General features: G+C 47.0%; 1 protein-coding gene across 9 annotated transcripts in view; it reads right to left on the bottom strand.

Annotated features, from left to right (window-relative positions):
• Nucleotides 1–22,773, bottom strand: part of Dhrs7b (dehydrogenase/reductase 7B) — a 30,285-nt gene extending 7,512 nt beyond the window's left edge. The window contains exons 1-5 of one of the 9 annotated variants that reach the window (XM_059270828.1): nt 22,267–22,379; nt 21,048–21,169; nt 16,797–16,955; nt 9,027–9,205; nt 4,815–4,924 (exon numbers count right to left, since the gene is read on the bottom strand). In XM_059270828.1, coding sequence (XP_059126811.1) covers nt 4,815–4,924; nt 9,027–9,198 — 282 coding nt within the window. In that variant the 5' untranslated portion in view covers nt 9,199–9,205; nt 16,797–16,955; nt 21,048–21,169; nt 22,267–22,379. Of the gene's footprint in view, nt 1–4,814; nt 4,925–9,026; nt 9,206–12,501; nt 12,587–16,796; nt 16,956–21,047; nt 21,170–21,903; nt 22,380–22,656 lie in introns of those variants that run through there. The other 8 variants (XM_059270830.1, XM_059270827.1, XM_059270832.1 and 5 more) reach the window with 8 other exon arrangements.
• Nucleotides 22,774–23,509: the final 736 nt, after the last annotated feature.

The raw sequence follows: 23,509 nt of genomic DNA, 5'->3' as shown, positions 1-23,509 counted from the left end.
GCTTAAGTACAATAAGTGACGCGATGGTAAAGACACCAGAGTTTAAAAGCAGGCGAGGAAAGAGAAGAAGAAATCTGTGAACCTAAAATGTAATCATTTAAATTAATAAATCTAAAAAAGAAAAGAAAAAGCGAAGATAGAGCCTAAGAAATCTATAGTATTCTGTCAAGCAAGCCAACATAGGAATGTGGAGCTCTGAGTATTTAAATATGAAATGGAGCCGGGCGGTGGTGGCGCATGCCTTTAATCCCAGCACCTGGGAGGCAGAGCCAGGCGGATCTCTGTGAGTTCGAGGCCAGCCTGGGCTACCAAGTGAGTTCCAGGAAAGGCGCAAAGCTACACAGAGAAACCCTGTCTCGAAAAACCAAAATAAATAAATAAATAAATAAATAAATAAATAAATAAATAAATAAATAAATAAATAAGAAATGGCCAACCAAAGACATGAATCAGCGCCATCTAAGAGGTTCCACACCAACTAGATGAACTGGTGACCCACAGTGCGACGAATTATAATCCAATGGTGTCTTGAGAACAGAAGCAACTCCTCACATAAAGGCCCTCCATAAGAATACCAGCCCATGCTTCACCAGAAGCCCTGAGGGCTAAAGAAGCAGGTCGATATATTCAAAGTTGTAAGAAAACATCAGCATATAGCATAACAGCTCTTCAAAAGTGAAGGAGAGATGAAGGCATTCCCAGGTCTGTTAGATCTGTCCTGCAAGGAATGTTCAAGGGAGTTGGTCCCTCAGGGCTGAAATGATAAGTCAGCCACTGAGAAAGCCTCAATATAGCTGGGTAGACAGAGTGCTTGCCCAGTGTGCTTGAAGCCCTGGGTTCAATCGCCAACAATGTGTAAACTGGCTGTACTGGTACCTGCTCCATGAAATCTGACTAAAAAATAAAACAAGCGAGATAAAAAAAAAAAAAAAAAAAAAAAAGAAAGGTCTCTAGTAATGCATGGAGAATTCTAACACCCATTGTTACTGGAATTTGGATGTATAACTGTCTTGTGCTTTCTACATAATTAAAACAAGTGAATTTTAAAAGATCATTAATCCATTACTAGGCAAACTACAGAAAGATGTAATATGTGGCATAAATGGCAGAAAACAGAGACATGGACAGGACCAGTTTTATGTGCTCCTGAAGTTAGCAGGCAAAAATGTTAGTGTTACAACTTTAGGATGTCAAGTGTAATCTCCAACGAGGAACCTGCCCGACTCCATTTTGAAGACAGGGGCCATTATGCTGTACTGTTAAAAATAAGTTTCTGAGTTGAGTGGTGGTGGTGCACACCTTTAATCCCAGCACTGAGTAGGTAGAGCCAGGTGGATCTCTTGAGTTCAAGGCTAGCCTGGTCTACAGAGAAACCCTGCCTGGAACCCACGTCCCAAAAACAGAAAAAGAAAAAAATTTAATAATTAATTTTACAAAGTGAAACCCTGTCTCAAAAAAACAAACAAAAGTTTCAATTTACTGTTAAGAGCTGAGTTGCTGTTTTTAAGGCTGTCTCCTGGAGCCTGTCTTGCCCCAACCCATGACCTTGACTCGTTTTTTTTGTTTTTTTTTTTTTTTTTTTTTTTTTTTTTGAGAACACCCTGACCCTCTTTGACCCTCCTTAACCCTCCCTAATCACATAGCGACCACATGGTGTTTTCTGAGATCTTCCTTTACTTAATGTCCCACTGTCTCTCTTCTCTAAACCTGTTTTGCAACTACCAGTGAGTTTACTCCTTAGAAGGGGCCTAAGAAATGGACTCAGGGCTGTTCTCTTTAACCCTACTTAGAGACAGTCACTGGACAGCTCTTGGGTGCACCCCAATAAAATCAAGCTTGCTTCAATCTTGGCTCAAAATTGTGGTAGTGGTCTTATTCTCACCCTATGGGTGAGCACCCTGACCACAAAGGAAATAGGCATGTAAGGAAATGAGATGGCAATCAATATTCTACCATCAAAAAAGAAAATCAGAGCTGGGCGGTAGCAGCGCACGCCTTTAATCCCAGCGCGGGAGGCAGAGGCAGGTGGATCTCTGTGAGTTTGAGGCCAGCCTGGGCTACAGAACGATTTCCAGGACAGACTCCAAAGCTACACAGAGATACCCTGCCTCGAAAAAACAAAACAAAAAAATCAGTTTTTCAACAAAGATGATTAAAGAAGAAATGAGGGGTTAAAATTAAAGCTAGGAAGCATATAGACAATGGAATAGCAAATAGCAAAAGGTCCTTCCTGGTCAGCAAATACTTTAAATGTAAATAGAGTGCCCCCACGGTGTTGGCCCAGCCTTTAATGATGTATTTTAAAAGTGGCGGGAATGGGCTGGAGAGATGGCTCAGAGGTTAAGAGCACTGACTCTTCTTAGGACTGAGTATGAAGGACTCTTCTTAGTTCAATTCCCAGCAACCACATGGTGGCTCACAACCATCTATAATGAGATCTGGTGCCCTCTTCTGGAATGCAGGCATACATGCAGACAGAACATGTACATATAATAAATAAAGTTAAAAAAAAAGTGGCAAGAAGGAGTCACACCATACAACAGGCCCACGTGGGAGGTTTATTGAGGGGAGAGGAGAGAAAGGGACAGAGAAGGGGCAGAGACTGGTCCTGGGGACTAGAGCGCAGGGAAAGAGACAGGAGGTGTACAAGGTCCGCCTTTTATAAGGAACCATAGCGAATGTGCACAGCGGTGCTCTTAGTGGCTGCAGCTGAGGACATATCCTGTCAGGACCCTAAGGGCAGGCCAGTACAGATGCCTCAATGCTAACATTTAATCCCAGCACTCAGGAGGCAGAGGCAAGTGGATCTGTGAGTTTTCGGCCAGCCTGGTCTACAAAGTGAGTTCCAGAACAGCCAAGGCTACCCAGAGAAACCCTGTCTCAAAAAACTAAAACAAAACAAAAAAAGTAATTAGAATAAACTCTCTAATCAAAAGATAGAGGCTGACAAAATGTATTTTTTAAATACATAATTTGTTTTTATTTTATGCTCATTGGCATTTTGCCTGAATGTATGTATGTGTGAGGATGTCAGAAGCCTTTTGTGAGCTGCCATTTGGGTCCTGGGAATTGAACCTGGGTCCTCTGGAAAAGCAGCCAGTACTCTTAACCACTGAACCATTTTTCTAACTCCCAACAAAATGAATTTTTTAAAAACAATCCAACTATATGTTACATATGAAAGGCTCACTTGAGATCTAGACATAAAGATGCCTCATGCAAACAGCAACCAAGAAGGAGATACAGTAACTACACTACCATTAGATAAAATCGACTCTAAGTGCCAAAGAAACAGTACAAGGATGTTATATATTAGAAGTTTATTATAAGAAAATATAAAATCATGCCGGGCGGTGGTAGCACACGCCTTTAATCCCAGCACTCGGGAGGCAGAGGCAGGTGGATCTTTGTGAGTTCGAGGCCAGCCTGGTCTACAGAGCAAGATCCAGGAAAAGGCGCAAAGCTACACAGAGAAACCTTGTCTCGAAAAACCAAAAAAAAAAAAAAAAAAAAAAGAAAATATAAAATCATAAACATTTATGTAATAACATATTCTGCCAGGCGTAGTGGTACTCGCCTTTAATCCCAGCATTTTGGAGACAGAAGTAGGCAGATCTCTGTGAGTTCAAAGCCATCCTGTCCTACAGAGTGAGTTCCAGGACAGCTAGGGCTACAAAGAGAGACCTGTCTCGAAAAGCAAAAAAAATTAAATTAAAAAGAGAGAAAGAGCCGGGCGGTGGTGGCGCACGCCTTTAATCCCAGCACTCAGGAGGCAGAGGCAGGCAGATCTCTGTGAGTTCGAGGCCAGCCTAGGCTACCAAGTGAGTTCTAGGAGAGGCACAAAGCTACACAGAGAAACCCTGTCTCGAAACCCCCCCCCCAAAAAAAAAAAAAAAAAAGAAAGAGAAAATTACAGAATGAAATTGGACATTTTCCTAATACTATATATGAAGTTAACTCAAACAGGGCTGAAGATATGAAAATTAGTACTATAAATGTTGTAAGACAATTTTTTTAAAGAATTATTTATTTATTTATTATGTATTGTGTTCTGTCTGCATGTATGCCGTCACTCAAGAAGAGGGCACCAGATCTCATTACAGATGGTTGTGAGCTACCATGTGGTTGCTGGGAATTAAACTCTGGAAGAGCAACCAGTGTTCTTAACCTCTGATCCATCTCTCCAGCTAGTAAGACAACTTTTTTGTTTGTTTGTTTGTTTGTTTGTTTTGTTCTTATTTTTTGGTTTTTCGAGATAGAGTTTCTCTGTGTAGCTTTGGAGCCTATCCTGGAACTCACTCTGTAGCCCAGGCTGGCCTCGAACTCACAGAGATCCGCCTGGCTCTGCCTCCCAAGTGCTGGAATTAAAGGCGTGCACCACCACAGCCCAGCTGGTAAGACAATTAAAAAAAAAAATCAGCCGGGCGGTGGTGGTGCACGCCTTTAATCCCAGCACTCGGGAGGCAGAGCCAGGCAGATCTCTGTGAGTTCAAGGCCAGCCTGGACTACCAAGTGAGTGCCAGGAAAGAAAGCCTGTCTCGATAAACCAAAAAAAAAAAAAAAAAAAAAAAAATCTCCAGCCAACACCAGATGAGTATGAAGGAGACTTCCCTAGCTGTTAGCCTAGGCAGTGGTGGCTGTGGCCGATGGCCATGTTAATGTGAATGGTTCTCAAACTGCTTGGAGGCTGCTGCCGTCCAGTAGAGTGTGATCACATGGATGGATGGATGCCTTGTAGCTCAGCGGTCCTAGAGTAGGCTACTGTGGCCTAGGACAGTTCTTCTTTCCCCACAGAACCCTTGCTGTAGGCTCACCTGGGAGGTAGAGGAACCAGCAAGTTCCCTGGTGAGCTCTTCAAGGGCTTCCACATTTCGACCACAGAGCACCAGCTTAGCCCCCGCAGCATGGAAGACTCTGGCACATTCTAAGGGACAAGAACAGAACTCTGACAGCTGTAATTATCCAGTGCCATTTTTCTTCCAAGCAGATCAGTTCAAAGTCACCCTGCACAGTGCCTGCTTCTCACATCCTTACACGTATATGTAGACCGGTGTGGAGCTGGGAGGTAAGGTTAGTGTGGGGTTCCCATCCAGAGGTATGACACACATTTATGAGGCAGAGAAAAGCCAGGAAGGTGGACAGGTCTGTGATACAATGCTCAGAACTTTCCATGGTGTTCTCATGTGGTCCTGAGCAACCCTGTGGGCATCAACTTACTTGTTATTGATGAAGCCCAGCGAGGCTAAGCAGAGTCCAAGACCAACAAAGCAGAGAACCTGTTCGGTAAACTCAACCCACTTCCACAAGTGGTGTGAGCTCTCGTGTGGCTGTGGTCCCTGGAGGCTGCGGTCCAGCGCCAACACTGCTCCCCAGACCACTAAAGCAGCTGGCAGACACACATGCACAGTTCTTTGGAAAATCAATGGGAAAGGCGGGGGCCCTTCGGGGTCCTGACCCTGAAGGGTAGGTGCAGAGGAAATGCTGGAGGCAGGGGACTAGGCCATGGAAGGTGAGGCAGGGCCTCAGGCCTTTCTGGGCTAGAGAAGAGGTTCAGGCAGCAAAATTAAGTAGGGGGAATAGGGAATGCCTCTTCCTCCTTGTTTACTCCCCCAAACATGTCCTAGCTAACTCTCAGTACCCCAACATCTGCATCTTTGGACAGAGTAGAGCCCAGTGTTCTGGAGAATGGACTTAAGCGAGGTCTATGCACAACTCTAGCTTTCTTTTGCTTATAGGTTCTGTGACATCTGCCTACGTCACAATCTGTTTCTCCCTTTCCCCTCCGTAAGATATAAATAATAATAATACCTCATCCAGAGGAGACTGAGGTTGAATGAGGTAAAGTAGGTAATTACGTCATAGGTAAAGCATTATGAAGTATTCTTAATACCTGTCTTTAATACTTTAACCTTTCTGTTGTTTGAAGACAAGGCCTCATGTAGCCTAGTCTGGCCTTCAAACTCACCGAGAAGCCGAGGATGGCCTTGAACTCTTGATCCTCTTGCTTCTACCATCTAAGTGTTAGGATAGAGGCACGCACCACCTTGTCTGGCTAATGCTTTCATGTTTCCAAACTGCCCCTCAAAGTGTCCCACAAACCAAGCAGGTGGCAGCAGGAGTGTGAACCTGTCTTGAGGGTGCTCGTGCAGCTGTCTTCTCAGGACACTGACCCTCACTGACCCTCACGGACCACAGGTCTCTGAACCAATCTTAGAGGCGCAGGCGGTCTGGAGGTTTCTTAGGCACTATGGCTAAGACGGATGGGACAAGCCTGCCTTGCAGGGCAACTCAACCTCTGAAAGCCATCACCAAAGTGTTGGCAAGGAACAGGGCTATCATTTGCTTCTCTGAGAAGGGGCAGGGTCAAAGGTCTACTGTACCCTGTGGGTAGAGGGGGACAACCCTTCCCTCACACAAGAGCGGGGTAAGAGGGCAGAACTTCAGTGTCCTTCACAAAAAAGAGAGGTGATCTGCCAGCTGAGCGGCTGCTCATGGGACAGGGCGGTACTTCAGTGCCCTGTGGCTGTTCCTCCAGCCTCCTGCACAGCATTCCCCAGCAGGTCAGGCCAGCAGCCCTCACCCTTCTGGAAGGAGGTGCTAAGCAGACTGCACAACAGGGTCCTGTCATTTCTGAAGGACGCCAGCAACTTTGTTCACAGGCCCGTCCTGATGGAAGGCTAGCTCCTGAGGCCAGACCTACTCACCTGGCTCACTACAGCATCCCACAGGTCGGAAGCTTGGGCCCTGCAGGTTTCCTCACCCTGACTTGTCCTGTCCTGACCAAGAGATGGGACATTTTAGGAAGTGATGCATAGGCACGAGAGTGAGGAGTCATACTGGTGTCTAGACAGCTTCTAGAAAATGATCTTCTAGATTTTATGTGAGCTTTGCGTCCTAGAGATGCCTAAAAGGGAGGAAATTAAAATCGATGTCGTGACAGAGGTGAGAACAGCCTGGAAGGATTCCACTTTGGCTTCCTGGAAAAGCTGATATAGGAGGCAGGAGGGCCAAGGGAAGAGGCCAGGGGTTATCTACGGCTGCAGACAAGTCCCCAGCACTGCTGGCATGCCTGGGCTCTAAATCAAGACAGCTGTGCATAGCCGTGCTTCAGGCTGGCACCAGTCGGCATCCAGATCATCCTTCTGGACATTTAGTCAGTGTTCTACAAGGACAAGGCTCATGTACCTTAAATGCACAAAACAGAAGACAAACTTTGAGAACCAGTCTATCTGAAAAAAATGCATTCTGTAATGCTGACCCTAGCTCGGGGAAGCGGCCACGGTAGGCAGGACCATATGGATGTTCCTCCTAGCAGATGCTACAGGACAGCAGCGTTTCCCCGGCAGCACCAGAGGAATCTCTTAGGTGGCCACCTAAGGCTCTGTCCCACTGTACCTGGATGGACTCCTGCTGCTAAGGCCTTACGTGGGCAGAATGTAAGCACACTGCCGGGGGCACAGAAGAATACACTATGCTCAGGTGCAGTTTCTTCAATCACATTTTCTGTTCCCTTCAGTCTGGTACTGGGAGAGAAAGCTCAGATAATAGACAATGTCCTACACATCCACATGTCCAGCACCCGCACTACACCACTCCAATCTCACCAGCTGTCACTCTTCAAGGACTTTAAAATTTGTTCTTCTCAAGCTAGGCATGGGAACCTCAGCAGCAGGGAAGCAGAGGCTACAGGACCATCACAAGTTCAAGGTTAACCCGGTCTATATAAGCGGGTTCTTAGCCAGTTAGGGCTTCACAGTAAGACCCTGTCTCAAAAAACATGAAAGTAAAAATAAACCCAAATTGCTCCTCTTCCATGAGATCCAATAAGCAGCTGCTGACTGCCCTATTTATAGTAGCTAAGTGAGGTCAGAGGCCTGACCAATGCATAGGGCCCAGCACAGCTGTACTTCCAGCACTCAGGAGGCAGAGGCATGCAGACCTCTGAGTTCGAGGCCAGTCTGGTCTATTAAGTGAATTCCAGGACAGCCAGGGCTGTTACACAGAGAAACCCTGTCTCGGGGGGGGGGGGGGGGGGGGGGGAGTCTAAAGATCTAAAAGGCAAACCCGGGGTCACCCTCAGAGACCTTGCCTACCAGCCATAGCATCGGGTATACAAGTGAGCCCAAGGGCCTTCCCTAGCCCCCCTGGCACACTGCAGGCCTGTCTGCTCCTTTGTGTTCCCCTAACACCCACCTTCCACACCTTTCCCACCCTTCTGCTCCCACCTGTGGATGAATCTGGACTATCCCTGGGACTCTCACATTCTTCCAGGGCTCCTCGCTTCCCCAGCTGCGCCTTCGGATTGAGCTCTGGAGTCAGACCTGGTCATGGCGTCTGGACCCTCAGCTGTGAGGGCACAGCGAGAGCACTGGTAACCCTCCCTCCCTACCACGCCTGTTGGGAACACGCTGCTGAGGCTGGGGTTGCAGCCCAATCCCAGGGCTCCTCAACCTTCCTCCCTGGAATGGCACTGGAGCCACAGGGAGCTGCTATTGGGGAGCAGAGGCTGAGGAAGGAGGGCGGGTGCCCTACATGGCAGGTCTGTCGTAAGCCTCTGCCTAGGCTGCTGGAGTCATTGACAGAGCTCCAGAGAAGGAAAGGGCTGAGCTTCATGGAGCACACTTTCCCCAAGACTCAGAGGTATCACTGAAGGGCAAGGGCACTGAGCTGGAAGGCCTGGGTGTGGAAAGCAGGGGCCTCATGGACCTGACCTCTAATCCTGCTAAGTCCCTGATGGGGAAGAGGGGAAATCGTGGAAGCCAGCACCCAGGCCTAAACCCAGAAAACGGTGAACACACCCATTCATCTAGTTCTCCATATCTGAAAACCCCTCTCTCAATATGCAGCAAGACTGAGGAAGGCCACTGCTTCCCAGCAGCAGCCTCCACACTGAGGCTCGGGCCTTTCTCGCTGCTCACACGCCCTTCTTTCCAACTGGACCATGGACAGCAGGTCCCTTCCACATGTCCTGTGATGCCCATGAAGCCTGCTGCTTCCACTCCTGGCATCACAGACCCATGACTTACCTCTGCCAAGCCCTGAGGTGGCACCTGTAACCACCACCACAGCATTCCTCAGGTAAGCCTTGGAGCGGATCCGCTGTAGCACCCGGAAGAGGCTGAAAATCCCCAGGCAGCCAAACAGCAGGGGCAGGATGGTCGTCTGGGTGACCAAGTCCATGACCCTCTCCTTCAGCATACTCTTCCTGGAAGAACCAAGCCAGGTCGATCAGGGACAAAGCAGGAGAACCAGGGATTGGTCAAAGCTACACAGACCCCACTCCAGCCTTTCCATGTAATAACTAGGATGGGAGGAGACTGGGGCTCAACCCGGCTGGGTTGAGGACTTGGGGAAATTTTTTTCTCACTACAATCTCAGCTCCTTGTACCAGGTAAGACTCGGTGTGGAATGACCCTGCCTTGTCCAAATGGCCTAGGAGCTGGTCATTTCCCAGATAATGGGAAGATGGGTGGGTAGGGCCCCTGCTCAGGGAAGGACAGCAGAGCTTAGCCTCTGGGACATGAACCAGAGCTTTGCTAGGCTTATTAACTGGAGCACACTCTGCACACCCTCTCATGGGCCCCCAAGACCACAACCAGCAGAGTCTCGGCCCCCTTTCAAACCCACAACATGGAAGTGAACAACAGTTACACCGAAGGCCACAAGGGCAGAGTATCGAGAATTACTCAGAGGCTCCAGGAACTCAGAGACGCCAGAAGTGGTGTGGCAACAGCAGCGCAGAGCCCTGAAGAACCGGCTCCCACCCAGCTGGGGGGGGCGAGGGGGAGATCCAATCCCACTGGCGCTTCCAGCTTAGGTCTTTGTCCTCCCCGCTCAGGCCTGTTAACAGGCTTGATGAACTCTCTTTGTGCATGGCTTGGGGGCACATTCATGGGATGCAGCTGCCAGCAGCAGAAGCAGCCTCATGCAGAGCCACCTCAGACCTCAGAAACTCACTTCACAGCAAACAGATTCTAAGAGAGACCTTGGAAACACTCGTTCTTTCCAAATAAAGAGACTTACTGAGCAGGGTTCAATGAAGTTTAATTTTTGTACTTGCATAAATTACTTAGTTTAATTAAATGAACAGAACATATTTTGTCACACGCATACTAAAAAGTTTGCATCCCACCAGGCGGTGGTGGCGCACACCTTTAATCCCAGCACTCGGGAGGCAGAGGCAAGTGGATCTCTGTGAGTTCGAGGACAGCCTGGTCTACAAAGCAAGTTCTAGGACAGGCTCCAAAGCTACACAGAGAAACCCTGTCTTGAAAAAATTTTAAAAAAAAGTTTGCATCCCATGTCTACGTCTACGTGTGTTTATCCGGACTTCCTTCAATGATGGACTACAACGTGGAGGTATAAGCCCAATAAACCCTTTTCCTCCCCAACTTGCTTTGGTCATGTGTTTCATCACAGTGATAACCCTAAGACACAACCATTTTTCAAATATTTAAATTCCACCAACCTATTCTACACTGCACTGCATGAACCCCAATGAGCCTCCAGGCTGCTTGGCCCTTCCTGGTCTCTCTGAAATAGCTGGATGAAGACAGCCAAGAATATGGGTAATCTCACTGAAAAGTAGAAGGAATTTGTCTTGGGCAGTCATATTTCCAGACTAGGAAATAAATCTCTATAAAGCGGCCCAGCCGGGCGGTGGTAGTGCACGCCTTTAATCCCAGCACTCGGGAGGCAGAGCCAGGCGGATCTCTGTGAGTTCGAGGCCAGCCTGGGCTACCAAGTGAGTTCCAGGAAAGGCGCAAAGCTACACAGAGAAACCCTGTCTCGAAAAACCAAAAAAAAAAAAAAAAAAAAAAAAAAAAAAAGCAAGGCCCAAAACAAGCCTGGTTCCTTTCAAAGTAGCTCACAAGAGGGCTTTAGTACATTTATAAAAACACACGTTACATCCAAATGCATATTTACTTCTAGTTCAGGCTTTGGCCAAATTATGGACCAGGAAGGCAAGAGTGACAGTATAAAAGAGTGGGATTCCAGTAGGAGGCAGAAGCAGAGGCAGTGGGGTCTCTGTGAGTTTGAGGCCAGCCTGGTCTACATAGTGAGACTCTGTCTCAAATAAAAATAGATAGGGTGGAGAGATGGCTCAGCAGTTAAGAGCACTAACTGCTCTTCCAGAGGACACAGGTTCAATTCCCAGCATCCACATGGCAGCTCACACCTGTAACTCCAGTTCCTGGGGACCTGACACCCTCACACAGACATACAGGTAGGCAAAACACGAATGCACATAAAATAAAAATAAATTAATTAAAATTATAAATAAATAAATAAGCCCCCCCCACCTCCCACCTGGGTGGTGCTGGTGCACACCTTTAATCCCAGCACTCAGGAGGCAGAGGCAGGTGGATCTCTAGGCATTTGAGGCCAGCCTGATCTACAGAGCTAGTTCCAGGACAGCTAAGGCTATACAAAGAAACCTTGTCTCGAAAAATCAAAAAGAAAAACAAAATAAAAGCCAAAAGGAGGGCAGGGACAGACTTACTTTGCTTTAAGTTTTCCAGATATCAACTGGTAGGGAAAAGGGATAGAGTCTTCCCAGGGCTATTTACCGGAGCAGGAAACAGGGAGAGAAGGCTTCCTCAACAGAAGGCACAGTGTGCTCTGTGCTCACAGACCACCCGGGAGGGAGGCTGGGCCGCCTACTGTGCAGTCTGCACATGTCACAGCCACTCCTAACCGCCAGTAAGCAAGGCCCGGACTTGCACTAGTGAGCCATACAAACTGGCGTAAGTGACAGAGCCGACGGGGCTCTCAGGCTAAGGCTATCTGCTTGTACGTTAGTGAATCCTAGACCTACAGTAGGGTGCCTGGGCACCCCTTTAAGGTGTTCCTCGGGCCAGGTGGCCAGAGCTACGAGCTCTCTCATTCAGCAGCTCTCTTTGGCAATGGCTTCTAGAACAGCAACTTAGATATAAAGAGCTATGTCACCTGATGATAGTGCTCCTTTCAATTACTTTGGTCAAAGTTCACCATTTTAAGTCAATGGGATCTGTTCCTCAGGCTCCTTTCATGTTTTAAAAACCAAATCATCAGTAAAAACGGGCAACTGTAATCTAATCAGAAACTACGCACAGAAATTAAACATGTAAATCTGAAAATCACAGAACAAGACCTAAGAATGCTCCAGAGCTTAGAGAGGAATCAGTCTAGGTCTGTAAGAAGGGAACCATGCAATACCATGCCATGTTACAAGCAAACTGGGCCGAAGGGCACACAGGGTTCCAAATGGAAGACAAGAATTTATCTAAAGAAATTTGAAAATTCCTATCTATTTTCCGAAAGTCTGAGAGGGGCAGGTATAATGGTGCACACCTGTAATTCTGGCACTCAAGGCAAAAGCTGGAAGATTAGCCACAAATTTAAGTAACAGACAGGACAGGACTTTAGTCTGAGAAGAGGAAGTGGGGAGGGAGAGACACGCAGACAGCCTGCCCATTCCTCAGCCCCAACTCTGGTTAACCATTAGCAATTAGAGCCCACCTGCTCTGCCTCAGCATCTGAAGCCAGTCAGCCCTGCTCTCCGGTCCCAGCTCCCAGTCACCTTTGACGTTGAATACACCGAGACTTTGGCCTGAATCCCAAGTCGTCTACTAGGTCAGGGAGTCAGTAGAGTATCTGGCCTCACACCCAGTCTCCTCCCACCTCTGTTTCCTTCTACAGTTCTTTTCTGTTTATAAAATACACCATGCTGTTGGGTTTTTTCTTCTTTTCTTAGTATTCTTTGTTTTGTTTTGAGACAAGTTTCTCTGTGTAACAGCCCTGGCTGTCTTGGAACTCACTCTGTAGACCAGGCCTGCCTCTGCTTCCCCAGTGCGGGGATTAAAGACATGCACCACCACCACCACCACGCCGGCTTCTTTTCTCAGTATTGTAGTATTTTTCTTTCCTCTCTGTATCCTAGCGTCCTGGCTGCCCTAGAGTCTCTGTGACTGAACCTCCTGAGAGAAAAGACTGCTCCGTTACTTTCATGCACATCTTAAACTCTCTCTTCTTCGTCTCCTTTTAAACAAAACTCCGTCTCCATCCCTCCTTTTCTCTTTTCATCGACCATTCCTCTCGTGTATATGTCCCTTCCTCTACATGGCAACCTGTTACTGATCTCACTGTGATTTATTTCTTCTTATTTTTTTCCACTCATAACCACAACTCACACACGAGGACACATAGTACTGGTATTGGTGTCTCTTTACTCTCCAAAACAATGCTAAAGGAAAGAATGACTGTTCTATAGGCAACTGGCACTCCATTTTCATGATGAGTTTACTGCTAGACTACCTCTGAGGAGAGAGCCTGGTGCCTTGCACAAGTCAAAAAAAAAAAAAAGCATCAACGCACCTCCACAACAGACTTTCCTAAACGCTGCAAATACCCCCAGCAAGGTAGAAAGGCGAGTTGAAATAAAGAACTGCACTTAAGGAATGGAACCAGCCTGAGAGAGAGAAGTATGCTGCAGGCAGTACACCCAGAAAGGTAAAGCTATCTTTGGTGGTTTTTATGAGAATGGCTCCCATCGGCTCATAGATTTGAGTACCTGGTCACCAGAGAGTGGCACTATTTGAAAGTATTAGGAGGTGTGGCCTTGTTGGAAGAACTGTGTCACTGGGGGGGTACTGTGGAATAATCTTTTTGTACACTGTGAAGATGTGTCTTTGCCAAGGCACCTTCTGATTGGTTTAATAAAGAGCTGAATGGCCAATAGGTAGGCAGGAAGAGGTTAGGCGGGACTTCTGGGCAGAGAGAGAAGGGGAGATTCTTGTGAATTAGGCACAAGAGAGACACCACAGACATGGAAAAGAAACAGGAGGTGCAAGATGGAAGAGAGGTAAATAGCCATGAGACAAAACATAGATAAACTATTTAAGTTGTAAGAGTTAGTGGGACAAGCCCAAGCTATAGGCCAAGTTTTCATAATTAATAATAAGTCTCCATGTCATGATTTGGGGACTGGCAGTCCAAGAAAGCCTGATACAGGGGGATGGGCTTTGAAGTTTCAAAAAAAAAACCATTCCAAGCCCAGAGTCTCTCTCTTCCTGCTGCCTGCAGATCCAGATGTGTAACTCTCCACTACTTTGCCATGATGGCAATGGACTAAACCTCTGCAAGTGTAAGCAAGCCCTGGTGAGGTGCTTTCCTTTACAAGAGTTGCCATAGTCATGGTGTCTCTTCACAACCTTAGAACACTGTCTAAGACACTAAGTCCTTTGACATCACACATGGAGCTATAGGATTTGGAGTTTGCCTTGATGAATTTCCATGCTTTGGCCCAGAATTTCCTCACTATGCTCCTATTCCTCCTTTTTGGAATGGTAACATATTCTGTGCCATTATATGTTGAAAGTATGTAATTTGCTTTTTGATTTTACAGAAGGTTACAATTAAGAGATTGCCTTTGAGGGGCTGGAGAGATGGCTCAGCTGTTAAGAGCACTCACTGACTGCTCTTCCAGAAGTCCTGAGCTCAATTCCCAGCAACCACGTGGTGGCTCACAACCATCTATAGTGGGATCTGATGCCCTCTTCTGGCATAAAGAGGTGTACATGCAGATAGAGCACACACACACACACACACACACACACACACACACACACACACAAAGAGAGAGATTGGCTTGAGTCTCAGAAGAGATTTTAGACTTTTAAACAGTATTGAGACAGTGAAAGTCTATGAGAACTTTTCTTTTCTTTTTTCTTTTTTTTTTTTTTTTTTTTTTTTGGTTTTCCAAGACAAGGTTTCTCTGTGTTGTTTTGGCACCTGTCCTTGATCTCACTCTGTAGACCAGGCTGGTCTCGAACTCACAGAGATCCGCCTGGCTCTGCCTCCCAAGTGCTGGGATTAAAGGTGTGCGCCACCACCACCCAGCTTTATGAGGACTTTCTAAGTTAGACTAAGTGCATTTTATATTATGGCTACAAGCCTATGGGCCAGGGGGTAGAATGTTGTAGTGTGAATGAGAATGACCCCTATAGGTTCATATATTTGAATGCTTGGTCCCCAGTTGGTGGAACTGTTGGGGAAGGATTAGAAGGAGTGGCCTTCTTGGAGGAGATGTATCACTGGAGGTGGGCGTTCAGGTTTCAAAAGCCAAAGCTATTCTCAGTTAGATCTCTCTGCTTCCTGTGTGTGGTACAGAATGTCAGCTCCAGCTCCAACACCATGCCTGCCTGCTGCCATGCTTCCCACCATCATCATGGCGTCGCAGACTCATCCTCTGAAAATGCAAGCCCCCAATAAGTTCTTTCTTCTTCTACTAGTTATTCATGGCATCTTAGCGCAGATACAGAAAAGTAACTAAGACACCACCCTAATATACCCAGCAAAACTTTATCATAAATGAAAGGGAAGGAAAAACTTTCCATGACAAAAGCAAGCTAAAGGAACTTATGATCACAAGCCAGCCTTACAGAAGATACTGGAAGGAAAACATCAGAAGGAAGAGAAAGACAATTATATCCAAGAGACTACAGAGAAGAAATTACCAAGGCTAAGACAGTCGTTAAACAGAAGAGGACTAAGAAAGCATCAAAAGGCAGCAGGATGACAGGACTCAGCATATACCTTTCAAGAATGACTAAACAGCCGGGCGGTGGTGGCGCACGCCTTTAATCCCAGCACTCGGGAGGCAGAGGCAGGCGGATCTCTGTGAGTTCGAGGCCAGCCTGGACTACAGAGTAAGTTCCAGGACAGGCGCAAAGCTACACAGAGAAACCCTGTCTTGAAAAAAACAAAAACAAAAAAAGAAAAAAAGAAAAAAAAAAAAGAATGACTAAATGTTAGCTGTCAATTAGAAAACACAATCCTTCCTCTTGCTGCCTCTAACCTCGTCAGAGAATAGACAGTATCTTAGGGTGAAAGATGGAGCTCTAGTTGCTTTCCTGTTGCTATAATAAACACCACGACCACATGAAACTGAGGAAAAGAAAAGGTTTATTTCAGCTTACACGTGCAGGTAACAGTCCATCCATCACTGAAGGAATCAGCAGGAAACTCAAGGTAGGACCTGGAGCAGAAACCATGCAGGAATGCTGCTTACTGAATCCCTCTGAGTCTCTCTTGGATACTTGTTCAGCTAGCTTTCATACATCCCAGGCCCACCTGGTGCCACCCACAATGATGGTGCCACTCACAGTGGGGTGGGGGTGGGGGGTTCTACATCAATCACCAATCATGACAATGCCCTACAGGCATGCCCTCAGGCCAACCTGACCAAAGCAACTGCAACTCTTCAATTGAGATTCCTCCCCCCCCAGATGACTAGGTTGTATCAAGTTGACATCTGACGCTAAGGAGAACAGATAGAAAGAGGTCTTCCAAGCAAATGCAACCCAAATCCAAGCAGGTGTCACTATTTTAGTATCTGACAAAATAGACTAAAAATTATATCTAGTCAGAAGATAGAAAACACAGTTGCTTCATACTGCTCAAGGGAGCAATATGTCAAGAGGAAATTATATTATTATAAACTATATATTATAAATATATAAACTGACTGATTAATCTCAATACACTAACCAGTGACTTCAAAACCTCCACTCTCTCAGCCCAGCACTCAGGAGCCAGAGGCAAGTGGATCTCTGGGTTCAAGGCCAGCCTGGTCTATAAAACAAGTTCCAGGACATCCAGGGCTACACAGAGAAACCCTGTCTCAAACCCTGCCCCCACCCCCACCAAAAAAAAAAAAAAGAAAAGAAAAGAAAAAGAAAGCATCTTCAACAAATGGTGCTGGGAAAGCTGTATGTCTACATTTAGACAAATCAAACTCCATCTTTGTCTCTTACCTTGCACAAAGATCAATTCCAAATGGATCAGAGACCTCAGTTTAAAGTTGGGTGTAACATAGAGGCACTTACAGGACTTAAAGATGGAGGCACACACAGGACTTCCTTACTTGGATACTAGGCACTCAGGCAATAAGGCCAACAAGGAGCAAGTGAGACCTAATAAAATGAAAAATCCGCTACTATACAAAGGAAATTGCTAATTGTGTGAAGAGGCAGCCCACAGAATGGGAGAAAATCTTTGCCATTTATCCATCTGACAGAAGATTAGTGTCTAGATATACAAAGAGCTTAAAACCTAAACATTGGATCCCCTGGAGCGACAGTAACAGGCAGTTGTAACCTCCCAATGAAGGCGCTAAGAACTGAACTCAGAAGAACAGCCAGTGCTCTTAGGCACTGAGCCCCCCTCTCCAGTCCCACCCCCAGAAAGTATAACCTTTTTAAAAAGGAATAATGAGAGGCAGGCGGATCTCTGTGAATTCGAGGCCAGCCTGGTCTCCAAAGCGAGTTCCAGGAAAGGCGCAAAGCTACACAGAGAAACCCTGTCTCGAAAAAACCAAAATAAATAAATAAATAAATAAAAATAAAAAAATAAAAAGGAATAATGGCACTTTCCTAGCTCGTGTCTGATAAGCAGCATCCAGCAAGACATCTCCTGTCCCCATGCCAGTGACAGTGCTTAAGATCAGGGGCTGGGGAACACCTTCAGGCCAGCAGGACTTTGCTGGGACAAGCTACATTGTTGTATTTGGGGCTGTCAGCCTAGGGCACCATATCTGAAGGAATGCAGATCGGCACCAGTAACAAAATGGGAAGCAAAGCTAGAGGGTACTTCATGCCAGTCCTGGAAAGAGCAAGTACACCGAGCATCTCTGGTCTCCAGTAGGCACACACCCCCAGCAACCCTGCATACAGGGTTCAAAGAGGGTTCAGTGCCAGCCTCTGCCACTGGGAGGCAGTCATCAAGCAGTGATCACAAGGCAGTGCTATGAGGAGGCCAAGTGCCACATCGTGGCAGAGTGCCATATGGAGGCTGACCATTTATTACAAAGTCTCAGCTGTTCACCTTTAATCCAGGACAGACTATGCCTACCTACACACTTGGACATAGGCGAAAACTGGGATTTCAATGTTGTTGTGTGGCATTCCCTCCAAATTACAATACTCCCTCTAAATAAAACATTCCCCGCAGGAAGGAACGGGAGACTCGGGAGCATTGGGAAGAAAATGTCACATACAGGAGAACAGAAACTTGGATGACTCTCAAAGGCCACTGCCCAGCAGTATAAAAACAAACAGTTGCTGGGGGCGAGACTCTGACCAGCCAAACTGTGGAAAGAAAGATGTTCCAAGTGTCCAGCTGCTTGCAGGCTCCTCAGAGAGCTCCGGGCTACAGTTTCAGAAGTCGTCCCCATCTGAGGGTGGGCCTAAAGAACCCATGTGTAAAACCACGGGGGTGGGCTGGCAAAGACAGACTGCAGGATTGCTCAGAGTCACAACAACCAGAGCGTCTGACCCAGAGCCACTGCTCTGTGACACCTGAAGGCCAGTTACCTTTAAAATAATGACACAAGCCAGGCAGTGGTGGTGCACACCTTTGATCCCAGAACTCAGGAAGCAGAGGCAGGAGGATCTCTGTGAATTCCAGCCTGCTCTAGAGAGTGAGTTCCAGGACCCAGGACAGCCAAGAGTATAATACAGAGACTCATCTCCAAAAAAACCAAAAACAGCAACAACAACAAAGCAACAAGACAGACAGACATTTTAATTAGGAGTTAGGTCAGAGATCCAGACAGGAATTGAGCTTAGACATCAGTTTCAGAAATGGATACAAAACAAAGCAACTCAAGGTATCTGATGGGTATCTGTCCCAGATGGAGCTGCTGCAGTAGACATTCATTCAATACTCATCAAGAACTACTGTGTGCTGCCTGGTGCTGCCAGGTGTCAGAATGAAACAAACTGTCCTCACAGAAATGTCACAGCAGTGGGAGAGATGAACAAAGGTAAGTAACATGTATTATTTATACATGTAACACGCTGAGCTGCTAAGGGCAAAAGTAAAGCCAACAGAGGAGTAGGAAGTGATATCTGCTTAAAAACCTAAAGTGTCTGTAATTCCAGAGTTCCAAAGTTGTCTGATCGACTGTTAGAACGTCAATGATGTGAAGAGGTTGGAACGTTGCAAGTCCAGAGCCCAAATTATCTTGGGCCATCTCTAGCCCCTTACAGTCATTTATTCTCCAACTCTGTATGGGACCAAACATCTTTGTGAACATGAGATAAATGCTTTGGAATGTACAGACTCCTAGCTTCCACCAACCAAAAGGCTACGAATGCTGCAGACAGCATCTGTGGCTTGGAATTGAGATTTCTCCACTTTTCTATAACCGACTACCAGATGTTTCCACCAACGTGTTTGCAAAGCGACTGGAATTATGGCTTCCTTTGTTGTTACTGTAACTCACGCAGCTATTAGCACGTGGGATCATATTTGGCTCCAGAGTAAACTCTCTCTTATTCCCACTGTGTTTCCTGCATTGACAGCTGATAGATCAAAATTGGATTCCATACTTTTTCCAGTTCTATTCTGTCCATTCGAAACATGAGGCTCTTCATATTTCTTCTTTCAGTTAACTAAGGATGAGAAACCAGAGCCATATCGAGATTTAACACGACTATGAACAACAGGGGAAAGACAGCACCTGGCAGGAAGGAGACACAGGAAGGGAAAGGAATTTCTCAGAAACCTGGTTGCTCCATAATCAGACTGTCAAATAAGGAGGAAAAAGAAAGGAACTAAGCTGGTCTCCCCTCAGATGAGCACATGACGTGTTATTAGCACAGGCTAATTTTTGTTTCACTGCTCTTACCAAATCCCTAGTCAACCTGTAACTCAGAAAAAACAACTGAGCAAAGATCCTTTCCAGTATAGCAAGTAGTTTTTCAGAGCCTGTTCTCTATAACAAAAACAAATTCCCACCTCTCCTATTAATCAATGTGCTAGAATAAATGAGCCCAAACAGACTCTAAACGTTGGGAAGGAAAAAAAACTAAACAAGCGAGGAGGGGTTACCCAGCTCATGAAATGCAAAACTTCCAAGTGTGAACGTCTGTGAAACTTTCAAGACTCAACAATGCCTGCCCTGAAAACTCTGAGCCAACAACTGCTGGGGCCAGAGGTCCAAGAGCAAATGATGGCCGATGGAGGGAGACTGCTCAGGGGCGTAGCGGCCCGCAGGGTGAACAGAAGCCAATGACGGATCTCCCATTCTGCGATGGGCCTTTCAGTGACAAAGCTGCCTTTGCATAGTTCATGTTCCTGTAAGTAATCCCTCACCCAGTCTCCTGTAAGTCACCCTAATCTCACTGGTTTACCACGCCTGACTTGGGTGGGATCACTCTTCTAGTCTGGCATTGCTCTCTACATGGAATGAATAGGCATTTTTGTATCTCCAGAAAAAGTACCTCCACCAGGGCCTGGCCTCCAGTCTTGGCCTTGAGATCTCCTAACTCTGAGAAACTAGTACTTCAGGCATTCCCAAGTGCCCGGCACTGGGTATGAGGAGGAATCTGGCCTCCACACTAAGCCGGGGCACAGCTCTGCGATAAACACTTTTAACAACTTTCAATGTAGTTTCATTTACAGTGACCGACTCAGAGACCATCTTCTTCCCTGAATGGGCACAGGCTTTGCATAGAGGCACGCGTCTAAGAGCCTGCCTCCCTCACTAACGTGCTGCAGCTTAGCTTCTGTGACTTGTGGAACGTGGCGATGCCACTGACTTTACTCTGTATTGATGAAGGCCCTGGGTATCTCTCTACAACGGCTGCTATGGCAGGCGCTCCAGTAAGTTCCCCTCCCCTCTCTTTTAAAACAAGTAGGCCGGGCGGTGGTGGCGCACGCCTTTAATCCCAGCACTCGGGAGGCAGACCCAGGCGGATCTCTGTGAGTTCGAGGCCAGCCTGGACTACCAAGTGAGTTCCAGGAAAGGCGCAAAGCTACACAGAGAAACCCTGTCTCGAAAAACCAAAATAAATAAATAAATAAATAAATAAAAATAAATAAATAAATAAATAAATAAATACATAAAACAAGTAGATCCTGACGGCTAATTCAAACTGTATCACTAAGGGATCCCCTTTCCACCTGCTACTTCTCTAAAGTCCCCTCCCCCCCAACAGAGTTAAAAGACAGAAATGCCCTTACAGGCAATTCCACTACATTTGAGGCACAAAGATACTCACCTAGAATCTCTAGGTTACAAACTTCTAGGAGGGCTTGCTGTTCCAAGGGCTTGCTATGGTGTGCTAGGGTCCATTATGGAGAGTGGGACCAAGGGCTTCCAGGCTGTGGTGTCTGGGAAGCTCTGAGGACAGAGGGCCAAGTCCATGAAGTCTGTGGATATCCACAGTGGTGACCCACCCTGTTAACTACTATATTTACATCGCCTGCACCATGTGTTGCTCAGACAGGGTGTGCGGGACATCGAAGAAAAAGATCATGCTGCCCTGGGACCCAAGTGGTAAGATCCACCATAAGAAGCCTCTGCCTGACCATGAGAGCATCCTGGAACCTAAAGATGAGATCCTGCCGACTCCACCCCACCCCATCTCAGAACAAAAGAGTGGGAAGCCAGGTGGTGCACACAGCACTCGGGAGGCAGAGACAGATGGACCTCTGTGAGATCGAGGCTAGCCTGGTCTACAAAGCGAGTTCCAGGTCGGCCAGAGTTACACAGTGAAACCCTGTCTCAAAAAAACAAAAAAATAAACAAAAGAGCCGGGCAATGGTGGCACAGGCCTTTAATCCCAGCGCTCCAGAGGCAGAGCCAGGCAGATCTCTGTGAGTTTGAGGCCAGCCTGGGCTACAGAGCGAGATCCAGGACAGGCACCAAAACTACACAGAGAAACTCTGTCTTGAAAAACAAAAACGAAAAACAAAACAAACAAACAAACAAAAAAGAGTGGGAAGCCAGAGCCGTCTGCCATGCCCCAGCCAGTGCCTATAGGGTCTTGGAAGCAGCATCTAGAGGCTGGATGTTGTCCTATAAAGGCATTTAATAAAATACTGAACAAAGACAAAAATAACAAAATTAACCACCTGAGAGACAGTGCAAGGTCGTGTTCGCGAGGAAAGGAATATGTATCAACTCTCAAAACACTATATTGAAGGCATATGAACTGAAGAGAATTTTATGTGTACCATGTGTTGAGTACCTACTACGTGCAGCCACTAGCTAAGCCCTTGAAAGTAAAATCTCATTTACACTTCACTACTGCCGTCTTCCTAAAGTTTTAACCGAAGAAACGGTCGCTGAATGTTTAAGACATGTGCCCAAAGTTGCAAGCGGCAGAGCTAGGGCTGAAAGAGTGTCTAATCTAAGAAAGCCATTCCCATGGATGTTCCAGAGTCAGTATCTTGCCCGCCCTTCCGATAACCCAGATCTACTTTGCTAGTGCTAACCATGCCCGGGCTGGGGTGCCACGGGTCCGGGCGCTCCAGCCCTGGCCTCGCATCCACACACGCCGCAGTAGCTGTGCGCACGCGACCTAGCGCGTTCCAGGCTCAGGTGCCCTTCTCAGACCCCGACTCACACACACGCAGACCCAGCGACCTCCCGGATGAGCACGCCGGGCCAGCATTCCGGCCTCGGCGCCAGAACCCAGCTTCCTTCAAAGTGGGGCGACGCAGGGAGCCGGAAGCCATCAGGGCCCACGGCCTCCAACAGCGTGCTCCGCCTCGCCCGGACTAGGAGTCACTCGAATCGGATGCACCGCACGCCCCAGCTCTAGACTGCACACTGCTCTCCTCATTCTCCCTCACCAAAGAGGCGCCTACATCCCTAGTCTTTACCTAGTGGACGGAGAGACCATGGTCAATCGGCTTCATCCTCCCGCCTCGGAATTGACGTAATGCAGCAGGCTCGGTCCAATCACAACGCTTGGAGAGCACATGCGCTTTGGAGATGCGCCGCCCGCCCGGCGTACGGTTTCACCTTTGAGGTCTGAGTGAAATCATCCTGCTTAAGTCCTTTCCCTAAAGTCTTCCGGAGGGAAATTCTGTGTAGTGGCTTGGGTTCCATTGGCTTTCAGAAAACAATTTACACTGCAAAGCTGGGTGTCATGGCATATGCCTGTTATCCCAGAACTTTGGAGGTGAAGAGAGGAAGTTCAGGAATTCAAGGTCACCTTCGGGCTAGGCTGCATGACACTTTCTCAAAAAGCAAAAATAAATGCTACAGCTGTATTATAAAGAGCGATGTGATGTTGGTACAAAGATGAAGGGGGGCGGTTAACAGTTTTTTGGTTTTTTTGGTCTTTTTTTAAAGAAAAACCTACACATAAGCAGTCACTTTTCCTTCTAACAGGTAGCCACGGTTAATACAACTAGGAACCTACTATTCTACCAATAGTGCTAGGTCGGCCAACTGGGGACTGGGGGACTGGGGATGGAACTTTTTTTTTTTTTTTTTTTCCGTTTTTCAAGACAAGGTTTCTCTGTGTAGCCCTGGCTGTCCACTGTCCAGGGAACTCACTCTGTAGACCAAGCTGGCCTGAAACTCAGAGATCCACCTGCCTCTGCCTCCCAAGTACTGGGATTAAAGGCATGTACCATCATCAACCGGCTTGCTTTTGGGGGTGGGTGGGGAGGGGGATTGGAAACTTTCTTTTTAGACAGGGTCTTACTACGTGTGTAGCCCAGGCTG

The sequence above is a fragment of the Peromyscus eremicus genome, chromosome 8a (assembly GCF_949786415.1).
Source record: "Peromyscus eremicus chromosome 8a, PerEre_H2_v1, whole genome shotgun sequence".
In the NCBI taxonomy this organism is placed as follows: domain Eukaryota; kingdom Metazoa; phylum Chordata; class Mammalia; order Rodentia; family Cricetidae; genus Peromyscus; species Peromyscus eremicus.
Note: the sequence above shows the minus strand (reverse complement) of the source record. Positions and strands in the feature narration are given on the sequence as shown.